At 42.3% G+C, this 12,996-nt stretch overlaps 1 protein-coding gene across 10 annotated transcripts in view; it reads left to right on the top strand.

Annotated features, from left to right (window-relative positions):
- ESR1 (estrogen receptor 1) overlaps nucleotides 1-12,733 on the top strand; it is a 291,481-nt gene extending 278,748 nt beyond the window's left edge. For all 10 annotated transcript variants that reach the window (XM_078383254.1, XM_020805139.3, XM_072995244.2 and 7 more), the window contains one exon: nucleotides 7,043-12,733. In XM_078383254.1, the coding sequence (XP_078239380.1) occupies nucleotides 7,043-7,268 (226 nt within the window). In that variant the 3' untranslated portion in view covers nucleotides 7,269-12,733. The remainder of the gene's footprint in view (nucleotides 1-7,042) is intronic.
- The last annotated feature ends 263 nt before the right edge of the window (nucleotides 12,734-12,996 follow it).

Raw genomic sequence — 12,996 nt, 5'->3', positions numbered from 1 at the left:
TATTTCCTTTAAAAATGAAACATTATTATTATTTGAGCATAATGGCTCTGGTTGGTCAAGGGAGGGAAGAAAGGGAAACTATAGCAAACCACACAGACACAATTTTATTTGGAACAAAACTGGCGACAACTTTATTGGTTACAGCTGCCAAATAGGCCTGGTGCTAGCGTGGAGGATGGATCACCCATCAGCCGACCCGCCTGCCAGCTGGTGATAACCCAGGTAACAGAATTGGAGTTAACCACATGGGCGTATGCCACTGTGTGAACCCCATGTAACTGGGGGTGCAGAAGTGTGCAACATCCCCCAAAATGGGTGTGCATCTGGATTCTGCCTCAACTCCCTAAGAGGTGCTCCACCTGAGGAGGGCAACCTCCTCACTCCTCCTGGATCCGTCCTCACGCCTCAAACCACCCCCAATAATGCTTTAAGAGACTTAAAAACCCTTTTATTTTACTATATGCACATGTGCACCAGACAAATACAATTGTAGAAATGGAGGGTGGATGGGAGAAGCTCTAATGAGAGGCTAGTAAGCTAAGACCAGCCTTTTTTTTACCCTTCAGACTGAGCTCTGCCTACCAGCCAATGCAATTGTTTGGCTTTGGAAGCATGGGAAGGCTCCTTGTTTCACGTAAATTATGCTGGGACAAAGAAGGCAGTCTTAACATGGTGGCCACCACACTGCCCCAACCTGCCGGCTAATAATAACCTAGGAAACAGAATTGGAGTTAACCACATAGGCGTGTGCCACTGTATGGACCTCTCGGTTACTGATTGGATTCTTATTTATTTATTTATTTATTTATTGTATTTATTTATTTGATTTTTACCCCGCCCCTCTAGACCAAGTCTATTCGGGGCGGCTTACAAAAATTGCACTGAGCAGTGTGGGGGGGGATTCATAGTTTTATAGACTCCCCTTCCAACTCTATTATTCTATGATTGGGGAGACTGCACAACATCCCCCAGTCTGGGTATGTACCTAGGTTCCACTCCAACCCCTAAAATAGATCTCCACCTGAGGAGGCCCCCAGGGGTCGTCCTCATTCCTTGTGGATCCATCCCTATGCCCTGAACCACCACTGAGCCAATGCAGCTAATGCAGAGCTAATGCAGCTGGGGCCGATTACACTGAGATCTCTCCCACCTCAAGAGCCCTCCTTGGTTTGTCCTGTACTGCTGCCACAACTGCTTTTCTTGCTCCAAGCATCATGAAAAGGCCAGTGTGAATGCTGCCTGAAAAAGCTGGAGTGGAAATTGTGAGCAACTTATCCTTAGCAGCCTCTGAATCATCTTGACCAGCAGTGGTAACGTAATGGGCTTTCTACTCTCTTGGCTAGGAGATGACATTCTGTGTTCTCCCTCTAATGTTTTGTGGATGCTAAGGGTTGAATAGGGGTCCAAATAGCCATGCAGCTTGCTAACGAAAGTAATGACTGCAAGGCACCCACCTATAGTCCTAGGGGCCTTACTACTATCCTGAAAGTACAGTATGCCATATAAAACAGTGTTCTGTCTTCTGATGCTGGCCAATTTTCCCCCCCCCCCATTGGCTTTATCAAATTCCAGGAAGGTGGCTGCTGCCTCCTTATGGGCCTTCAGTGTTGCAGGAGCCATCAAGTTCAAAACTCCCTGAATTATGGAGCATCCCCAAGATCTCAAAATTCTATCAGAAAGGGATCTGAGGTTTTATGTGTCTCCATCAAAACCTCTCTTCCTGAAAGCAAGACAGGGCATCCTCAACATCATTATTTGCATCAGGTATATACCTTGCAGAAAAAGTGATGTTAGATTCCAAACACGTGTGGTCAAATCTGTGCAGGAGCCTCATCACCTGCCTAGAGTGTGATGCCAACACATTAATGACTCTGACTCCTGCTGTATTGTCACACAGGAAGTTTACTTTGCAATTACAGAGGACTTCTTTCCAGATGTGCACAGTCACCAATATGGGAAAGAATTCCAGGAAGTCCAGGTCCTTGCAATTGGCGTCTCACATTCAATGCTATGACCAGTACTGAGTGCACCACTGATTCTGAAAGTACACACCACTGGCAATGTCTGATTCCACCTGATCCCCTTCAAGAGGATCCTGCCACAATGTGTTGCTGTTAAATTGCTTCAGAAATACTCCCCATGCCTTTGGGTCTTCTCACATTCCCTTTGTTATCTGGCCCTAGCCAGTTTTGCACAGAAAGCCCTGCCTAGGGGAACAACCCTCCACACAAAATCTAGGTTGCCCAGAAAATGACCATACCTCTTCAAAATTCCTCTTCTGTACTTCTCTGAGGGTGCTCTTTTTCCTTGCCTTCAGCTGCTGAAGGAGTCTCAGCAGGGTTTATTAGCCTGAGGGAAGGAAGAATTTTCCACTACTGTATCCAGCTGGATACCCAAATACACCCAAATACGCCTAGCTGCTGGGCCCTCTGTTTTATCCTCTGTGAGGGGGATCTCTAACTCCTGTGCCATGGCCTGGAACAACTGTAGCTGCTCAGCACAAACTGTGCAAGTGATCTGTTAGGCTATCATGCTAAGAGGGGAAGATAATGCATAAAGTGTAGAGATAATGTCCTGTTCTTCACAACCCATTCCAAAAATATACTAAACACCTCAAAAGCAGCACAAGACACTGAACAGCCCATAGGCATAGCCTTATTGTAATATCTGTAAATCATTTATACCCAACAAACCAAAATCTTGAGAGTGGACTGGCAGCAAGCAGAAAGTCAACTGAATGCCAGCTTTTGCCATGAGGGCACCTTCCCCCAAGATTAACCATCCGGACTGCATGATCAAACAATGCATGAGTGCATCGAACACAACCTGCTGAATCACTTCATTAACGGAAATGCCCCTGAGTAAGACAGGCGATGAATCAGCCTGAATTCACTTTGGCGTCTTCTTGGGCACTACCTCCAGGGGTGAAATTATAATGTCAGGAAATGGGAGGTGCATGAAAAGACCAACTACTTGGCCTGCCAGACACTCACTCTTGATCTTTTGCCACACTACATTGGACATGTCCCAGGCTGATTTTAAATTAACCAGTTCCCCAACAGGAGACATCCCTACTTCTGGTGTTCTAAAACCAAAACTGAAACCCTCAGCATTAAACCACAGTGGACCTGTTGGGACATCTTGCTAAGAGGGGAAGCAATGCCCTGAGCTGCACTGGGTGGCTTTGTCTTTCCTTTTATATGTATGTCTTCCAACAACAGCCAGAACTTCTCATTTTTGAGAGCCTACCTAGCTTTCCTGCTATGAGAGATTCTCTTTCTAATAGCCTCATCATACTCAGTGGCTGCCACATTCCCAGCTAAAGACATTGCGTGGAACATGTTGCTGAAATGGTTGGTGGGATGTCACCCTTGTTCAGGGTAGGTGGCTTGAACCATTCCCATGAATGCAGTGTATCCTGTCAGCCAATTTTAGAAGGACTGCCTACCTGGAAAGAGCCTCTTCCCACTTTTTCTTCTTACTGTCTTTCTTATTGTGCCCTAGCATTTTTCCTTCATCAGTGTCAGGTTTTAACAAACTAAACACATTTATGTATATCCCCCATTCATTATTTCTTCTCTAAGCTGTTTAGGTAGCTGGATTCAGAGGATCCTTGTTATTCAAGGGGAAGTTCCCAGTGTAGTACAGTCAACCCTCGACTTACAAATGTAATCCGTTCTGGAAGGAAGTTCGTAAGTCAAAAAGTTCGTAAATCGAATCAGCATTTCCCATAGGAATGCATTGAAAACCAATTAATCCGTTCCTGCTGTTTTTGGTTTTTAGGTCAAGGGGCGGTTTGTAATTTGAATCATTAGTTCCCATAGGAACTAATGCAAAGCCGGTTAATCCGTTCCTACCACTAGGGGCAGATTTTTTTCCTTTTAACCTGACTTAGGTTAAAAAAGGGAAAGAAAAGAGGGAGGGAAGGAGGGAACAGACACCTTTTCAACAGAACACCTTGAAAAGCACCTTTTCAGCCAAGACAAACACCTTCTGGGAAAAACCAAGCACCTTTCAGACAACAGATCACCTTGAAAAGCACCTTTTCAATGAAGACAAGCCAATACAAGCACATATTGGGGGAAAAGAGGGCAGCAAAGGAAGGTGGGAACACCTTTTAAAAATCCAAAATTTTAAAAAAGCCAAAAAATAAAAATACAGTCCGTACAGCACTGTGCCAGGCAATACCAGGCAGTACCAGGCAGTCTGAAAACAGTCTCCAAATCCACTCTCAAAACGCTGGGAAGAGCAAGGAAGCAGACATGAGGGCTGGCCCCATGTTGCATCATGTAGACCCCCTGCATGCTGTTGATCTCCCAGTTGCTCAGTCAGTTTTCTAATGGTGGGTGAAAGATTGAGCAGCAGGTTATCCACAATATCCGGGCAATCCACTTCCTTCCTCAGTGGTCATCCTGGTGGCAGGAGGACCTCTGTTCACTACTCCTGTTTGAGGCCCTTCCCCTCCCCGCCAGCCCCAGGCTGCAGGGGAGGGGAAAGGGCCACAAATAGAAGTAGTGGCCACCCCCTACTTAGGTGGCATGCCTGCAATCAGAAAAAAACTTGCAAGAGGACAACAGTATTATTAGGATGCCTTCTTATTACTCCTGAGTTTATTCCCTCCCCATAAACTTTCTCTGTACCTACAAACTAACCACCCCATGTGCCCACTGACCCAGAGTTCCATTCCTTTTAGAGCTCCTGAGGTCTCTGACCTTGCTATCACCCAGTTCTTGCTTCACCTTACATGCCTGCATGCACTATGCACTCCTTGCAAATTGCAAGCAAGCCCTCTTTATCCCCTTTTATTTCAGTGTGCATGTTTGTCTGTTTTTTTAAAAAATCATTATTGTTATTGCTTAACTTTCTCTGCCTACACAGTACTCTTTACTGTGCACCTCCAGACCTGCCCCTTTCGTACGCCAAACTCCAAACCACTTCTTCTTGGTAGTCTCACCCCCTGCACCACCCCCAGTAGACTGCCCCTGTATACCACAATACAGTTCCTTTCTAGACCACTCCTGGTAGTCTCCCCCTCTGTGCCTCTCCTGGCAGTCTACTGCCCTATACCAGTTCTCTTTGTGCCCTCCCAGCAGTCACCCCACCTCTGTATTACTCCTGATAGTTTGTCCATCTCTTTAAAAAAAAAACTATTCATATTCTTCTTTCCAGGCATACAACTGTCCCCAAATTTGCCTTGCTCTTCTTCCCACGACTTCTTCACCCTCACTCAGGCAGCAGCCCTGCCACTCCTGAGCCACAAAGTAAATTCAGCTCCTTTGAGTATGGCACCACTGCCAATTCCACTGCTTCCTTGTAGTCCTCAAGCTGCTGCTGCTGCTTCGTTCTTTTCTTCACTGCTTCTGCCTTCATTGGTCTGTTCTGCACTGTTCCAGATGACCTGATTCTGCTTGCTGAAGCCCCAACAGTGAAAGAGGCCAGCAAGCCGAGACCAGCCCTTTTTATATCCTCCAGATAGAGCCCTGCCTAGCTGATTGGCTAGCTTTGGAAGTGTGGGAAGTTCCTCCTTTCATGCAGAGCTTTCTGAGACAAAGAAGGTGGCCTCAACATGGTGGCCATCATGTTGCCTCAGCCCTCTGGAGTCCCACCACTAACACAAATGTTTCATCTGAAGTTGAGGATCACCACATTAATCATATGTGAATGCAGATGATCATCCAAACATACACACCAACCAGATTTTGAAACTAATTTGATTTTAAAATCTATAGCAGATGAGTGTGGATATTAAGACAACACTCTACCAGACAGCGTCATCTATTCAGTTTCTGCACTATTTTTCTCTTCCTGCTTCTTCAGGACTCCAAACTCAATAGCAGATGTTTTGTATTACAAGGGACAAAAAGCTGCACTTTTCTATTGTAATTACCATTTTTAGTGAAGACATTTAAAATATTTTAATTGTATTATTTTTTAATATAATAGCCAATTTAATTAACATTTTAATAATTATGTATTTCTTTTTATTTATCCTGTTTCTTTGGTTCCACTTTGGGAAGAAGGCCAGTGTAAATCATTCTAATAAACAATTAAGAATAGAATCTAACATTGGTATTTGTGTTTGTTCATTATGAGTTTATTTGAATGTTTCTAGAGACTGTCTCACTGTAAATGCAGAAACGGATTAAAAATCCTGACATATAGTTCTTTTAATTTATTTATTTGTAGCTTTTAAAACTATACTGGTACTGTTCTCTAAACTACAGCTACTGAAAGTACAAGTTGTAGGTAATTTTCAAGGTCCGGCAAAGAGGATCAGTGAACAAAGCCATTTAATTTGCCGTTATTGTATTTAGTTGTGCCATGTATGTGTTTATGTGTGAACAGTGTTGTCAGGTCTGAAATTCTAAATATAATTGAGAGTCAAAAGAGGCTTGGAGGAGAATAAAAGAACTAGTCAGCTGTAGTTCTGTACGGTAGTATATAGGTGTGTACCAGATGCTATGGACTAGCAGTCTTCCCTAGCAGTAATGAGAACTGAGAAACACTTAAGTTACTCTAAAGGTAAAGGTTCCCCTTGACATTTTTAGTCCAGTGGTGTCTGATTCTAGGGGGCAGTGCTCATCCCGTTTTTCAAGCTGTAGAGCCAGCGCTTGTCCGAAGATAGTTTCCATTGTCCCGTGGCCAGCATGACTAGGGAGCGCTGTTTTACCTTCCCACCGAGGTGGTGCCTATTTATCTACTCGCATTTACATGCTTTCGAACTGCTAGGTTGGTGAGGAGCTGGGACAAAGCGACGGGAGCTCACTCTGTCACATGGATTTGATCTTACGACTGCTGGTCTTCTGACCCTGCAGCACAGAGGCTTCTGCGGTTTATCCCATATTGAAATCAACATGTTTTGAAATGTCTGTTGTGTATTTCAGATATGATCTGGTAGGAAACCATTCATACGACTGATTTATTGTGGCTTGTGGTGTCCCAGAATACTGACTAGTGGCAGAACCAAACCTAGAAGTATCATTTCTCTATGTAACAGCATGTTTCCTCCTTCCTTTCCCTCTTTCTTTTGATGAATTCACAGCAATAAGGGAATGGAACACCTCTACAACATGAAGTGTAAGAATGTGGTGCCCCTTTACGATTTGCTGCTGGAAATGCTGGATGCTCATCGTCTACATGCCAGAGTCGCTCCCACAAGTGAAGAGTTGCCCAAGAACCAGCTGGCAGTGGCCACCACTTCAAAACATTCCTTGCCACCTTGCTATGTGAACAAACATGAAGATCATCCTGAACCAGAAGCAATGTGAGAATCTGCATTTCAATGAGCCTACAGGTTTCTGAAAATCCCATTTACAAATGACTGAAGTTCAGACTGAACCCATGTCATGTAGAAGCACTCCAGTACTTGCCAATCATACATGATTTCCAAAACGTTGATTATGAGAACCTTAAGAGAAGAACATGTATCCTTTTAGACAGAATATAGGAATCCAAAAACAATCCTTCTTGTTTGTACTCAGGATTCCTGTAAGACTTTTTGCTGGTCCCAGAGTGAGAAATTGGGTGGCCTTTCTTTCTGAAATCAATTGGACAAAAATTCCAGCTGAGTTGAGTAGATGATGTTTACATGCAATCTTTATTGGCCTTTTATTGGTAAATACCCCCACGCACAAACTAAAAAGAATGAAGGTGGAGGAGTTCAGACTTTGTTAGAGCCCAGTCTCAGTCATACTTCTAGAGAAAGAATTTAAAAAATGATGACAAGGTTTAGAATATCCTATGTGGGATTACAGTGGTGTCTGCAGTAGGCTGGACACAGCCTTTTCTGACAACTATTAGACGTGTACTTTATTTTCTTATGCCAAATTCTTAGCTGGGCCACAACAGACAGATTGGAAGATATGGGTTTACTAATTTCTGCATTGTAATTGAAATTAAAGGATTCTTAACAGAGGTACTTCTCGCACCTCTCAGATTGATCGATACAGGCAGTAACAGTCACTGGCTGGGAGTTTAATATGAACCAAATAACTGCATACCTTTGTCTAAAAAAACGTATCAAAGGTTGGGTGATGTTATGAGTGGATTTATAAAATCTGACTGATCCTGTGGGAAGTTCTATCTGTGCTACTAGCCCTCAGGAAGGTGTTGCACAGGAATAAGAACTTCCAGCATGGTCTGCCCCTTCCACTTGGTTCTGCCATTTTGTAATGCAGCTGAGCAGCATCCAGAGGCAAACAAGATCCTCACTGTTTGTGTGGTACATTAAACAAGGTCTTGGACAAGGTGACATGCTATCTGGTGTCTGGTTTTCCTTCCCCTGTAGGTGGGCTCAGTGCAATCAGTACTGCTCAGGAGAATCATTTGGGTAACCGAAACAACTCTTTTGGATGCTTCTCAGGGTTCAAATGGGCTCAGTGTGGAGAAACTGCTGGCAGAAAGATGGAGTGAAGTGATTAACGGACTTGCCTTCTGCCATTTTGCCTGTGCACATATTGACCCCAACCAAAGGGATGAGCACACATTTGGGTCAGAATAGACCTAAACCTGCAGGTGGTCATTGTTCGCTGCTTTTGTTATACCTATTGTGCTCTCCCCCCCCCCAAAAAAAAGCTTGCGAAAGCATTACAGCACTAATGTTGTGAATAGTTTTCATCTCGCCTTTATTTTAAGAGCTTTCACCACTTGCTTCTGTCCTGAGCTTCATTTCTAGTGGCCTTTTTTTCAAAGTAATGTAATGATGTATTTGTCTTTAGCAGTGAAAACATTTAAAAAGAACGATTCCGCATTGAAATTTCTCCAAAGCTATTGAGGACTACAAAGTGCCTTGTTTAAAAAAAAAAAAAAAGATGCATTTTTAAAGTGCTCATGTTGTAGCTTGTTTCTGTGTTATTGATGTAATTGTGTATTGCATTGACTGATGATGTATAAGCAAGGAGAGTCAAAATGTGTGTGGGGCCACAATTAGCATAAGAAGCAGTTTTTATCCATTTACATCCCAGTGTGTGTAAACACTACGGCCATAACCCCTTTACACACTTTCCAGAGAGGAACGTTTATTGAATTGAAAGGGGCTGACTTCTAAGTATACATGGAATTGCACTATAATAAATTTAATTTAATTTGCTAATTTTTTTTATAGTGGGATAATTTTTGCTGTTTGCTCCATCCATTGGTTTCTGTGGGCACAGAGCTTTCATGGGCAACCCGAGTGTCCTGTGGCTGCAAAGGCTGCTCCATTCACTTCACTGGGAATGGCTTTTCTCTGGAAGAGGGCACGAAAAGCACCAAGAGCCTTCCCTCCACTGAAGGGAGTGGCGAGCCACTGCCAGGCGCAAGTGCTCTGTGGGTGCCACAGGGGGAACAAACATTGCGTTGGGGAGCCACCGAACTCTGGAATGGAAATATGTCCAGCCAAATCCATCTGTTGTTGATCTAGATAGCAGTTTCCTTAGTTCTCCCAAGCAGTTATTGCAGGAGGCTTAAATAAACTTAAACTAAGGTCAGCCATTCATAAAACTCTGATGAAGAGCCACTTAATTGGTTGTTTTAGCTTAGGAAGTAAAGAAATGCAAACAAAACAAATTGCCACGACAAATGTGTGTTTCTTGTGTTTCTTGAACATCTACATACTCGTCACAACTCTAGCTTGGGCGTCCTAGGGAGAAATGTTTTTCTTTCTATTAAAACTGTTAAATGTAAAGGAAAGCGATTAGTTTTTAATTGTTAGTTTGCTAAAAATGTTGTCTTATCATTATTACTGAAAGCACCTTAAACGATGCAGTGTGTGTATTTGTGTACATGTAACGCACACATGCAGAGCTCACCTGTCAGACAACTGAATGTAGCTGTTCTGTTACCCCAGTCAACAAACTAAAACAAACAAACAAAAATAACCACATTTTGTTTTTATACTTTTCAGCTATCTTCTCTCATATGCAATCATTGGTGCCTAAGGCTTAGCGATTGTTAGACTCACTATTTCATATCAGTTTTTATATTTACATTACAATATTCGAAGCAGCACTATCTTAGCCTAGTAATGAACAAGATAAGGAAAATATCCTGTAATGCAAAGAGGACCTTCAGGGCAGCTAATTATGCTTTTTACCAAAATCCTCATGTAATGTCAGCTCTGGAAGGTATCCTAACAGGGCACAAAGGTTTTGTTTGTTTTGTTGTGTTGTTGTTTTTTGTTGTTATTTTTTGTTTAAAAACACCTCATATCCAACTTTGCAAAATAGGAAACCTAATGTTGCTGCAAATCTGATTAATTGGCCTTATAAGGTTTGTTAAAAGGTTCACTGAAGACAAAAGAGGGTCATTTTTCTTCTTTCATTTTCCTATAAAAAAAAAAAAGCTGATTCTAATTTCTTCTTCCTGAGCCTAAACGATGTTATTGACTGAAATCCAGTTATTAATCCCATTTAGAGATTCCCAGTGGGATTTAAGCTAATGTGATCTACCATTCAGTGATTGATTCAATGAGCCAGCTTTACTTGGGATTAGCAATGGGATTTAGGCCATTTATATTTGGTGATATTGTGGACTCTCAAGCAAATCTCCTCTTGTAGACAATCATCTTCATCCATTCATCCTCCTCTTTTTGATGGGGAAATACTTACCACCCCCATGTCCAGCTACACATATGCCGCAATGAAAGATTAGTGTCTTTGCCTCTTCTTTTTCTTTATAATCTAGTGCTGTTTCACTTTGATGGTAACCCATTGCAGCAATGTCACTTACCAATAAATAAAATAAGATAAAATAAAATAAAATGCAACTTTCTCCTGCTCCCTACAGATGGGTAGACAGATGAGGAGATGTAGGGGGAATGTCTTTTTTCCCTCCCTTTCCCTTTCTTCTCTTTCTTACAGTCCAATGTTGTTTCACTTTGATGGCAAGCCATTGCAGTGACTTACTAATAAATTAAAAATCCAGTTTTTCCCACTCCTCACAGAGGAAGAGACAAGAGAGGGTGCGGGGCGTGGAGGCTCTGAGTGAGGAACAGTTAAATGAGGTTGCTTGGAAGTGTGTTGTAGTGTCCTGTATTGTACCCACCCGATCCCCACATGTGGATGCAAGGATTGTTCTAATTCTCACACCGCACTTCCAGGCAACCCTGTTTAGCCCAATCCAGCCTGGGAAAACTTCACTGCCTTAGTTTCAGAACTCTTGAAGCAACAATGGCCCAGATTTTGTGTGGAGGAGGTAAACTCTTATATTAGAGCTGTTTTCTAATTATGTTCTTTGGTAGGAAAGCTATTCCTCATCTTGTAGTATCCTGCCCTATAAAAAACTGTCTTGATGGTCAAAGAGAGGCTAAAAAAGGGCTCCACTTAATGGATGAAGATTGGGAAAAGGGTCCATAAAATCACAGAGATGTTGGTGTCCAACCCCATTCATGCTGGAGTAGTCTTAGGAGATGACCCTGTCTTGAACTGCCTCAGTTCCCTCCCACCTTGCAGGCTGTGCCATGAGCACAGGGTGCTTCTATGTATAACTGGGGCCAGCCTTGTCCTAGTGACAATCAGCTAGATGTGGATTGTGTTATAATATCACTCACTACAACGAATCAGGATTCGTGCTCCCCTCACTATTAAAGAATAGGTCCAGCTGATTCAGTGAAATTGGGGTAAAACTCCAGTGTGCATTGGTCACACACCTTGAATGCTGCTTCCACATACAGCTCTCTCTTGCTGGATCTAGGGTGCTAGTATTTGCCATTTGTTTTGGTGTGAACCTGAGCCTTCACTTTATACCCATGTTCTTAATGCTGCTGCATTCAATGCCGAGCTAAAAGCCAGCTCTGAGGTAGGCCGACCGTTGAAGATACAAGCACTTGTGGTATTTTTTTATAGCACTAGTCGAATGAATCTGTAGCTCTGCCTTGCAAGCTAGCTATGCCAAAAGCTTTTTTTCCCCGATAGATGGTGGCTTCGTGAAGTGTGTCTTCAGCTCTGAAGGGAGCATTCAGCCAAGCTCAGCCTTAGCACAGTGTTTTTAAGCTCTCAGTCATAACATGCAGAATATCACTGGAATGGAATGGCGACTGACACCTCGGGGTACCAAAAAGTTCCTTTTACATGAAAAGCCTTTTCTTTACAGGTGCACCTTTTGGTTGTAATTCAACTATTAATGTGTTTATGTCTTTAATGTTATTCTGTATGCGATTGTTGCCTTTTTGAAGAGCACTACAATTTTGCACTGTCCTAAAAAAAGCTTTTGTAAAAAGAAAAAAGAAAAAAAATCTTAACTTTTTTTGCATTCAGATGTGCCTAAAATTTATATGCTGCCATGCTGGAAACCTGTATTTAGTAGGAATGCTGTCCTGCTGTGCACCTTAAAAAAAATGCAGTTTACTCCACAATCTTGAAGTGCCCATTCAAAATGTGTAGAAGGATGCTAGTCAGAGAATAAACTCAAGAAGCCACTTTAAGCCACCAGATTGTACATATACCTATATTTTTAAAATGAAGCTTCTGTGCACTATAATACCCTTTCATAGTCAAGCTTTTCTTTTATTATGAGGTTCATGTGCCATAATGTATTGGTTGAATTAGTCTGCTCTTTTTCTGATGCATACAATGGTATAATTGGTGTCTGTTTTATTGGGATATTGCTTCATTAAATGAAAAAAATGTAACAACCCCCCCTTTTTTTTTGCCTCTGAAAGAATGTTACAAACTGCTTGGGGGGGGGGGAATCAGCCGGATACCTGATCTGTTAAGATTTTCTCATTTTTGATGTCAAAATAAAACAATGAACTACAGCAACCTGTGTGTATGTCAGTGTATTCATAAAAGATATTAACCTGGGCACAATTAATTATTAATGGTTACTTACATGTTACCTCATTTACACTTTTAGATTTTGTAGGAATACATAAGGAAAAGACCATGCGTGACTAAAACTAAGCCACAATGCTGCCCTAGAAATGGCCAATGGCTATAAATTAATGCCATCCTTGCTTTACAGAAAACCCTGAAAGACAGTGAATTCAGACTAAACCTTGTTTGGGACTAAAATTTCCAG

Source organism: Pogona vitticeps, chromosome 1 (assembly GCF_051106095.1).
Source record: "Pogona vitticeps strain Pit_001003342236 chromosome 1, PviZW2.1, whole genome shotgun sequence".
In the NCBI taxonomy this organism is placed as follows: Eukaryota; Metazoa; Chordata; class Lepidosauria; order Squamata; family Agamidae; genus Pogona; species Pogona vitticeps.
The sequence above is the reverse complement of the archived record's forward strand: the minus strand, read 5'-3'. Positions and strand labels throughout refer to the sequence as shown.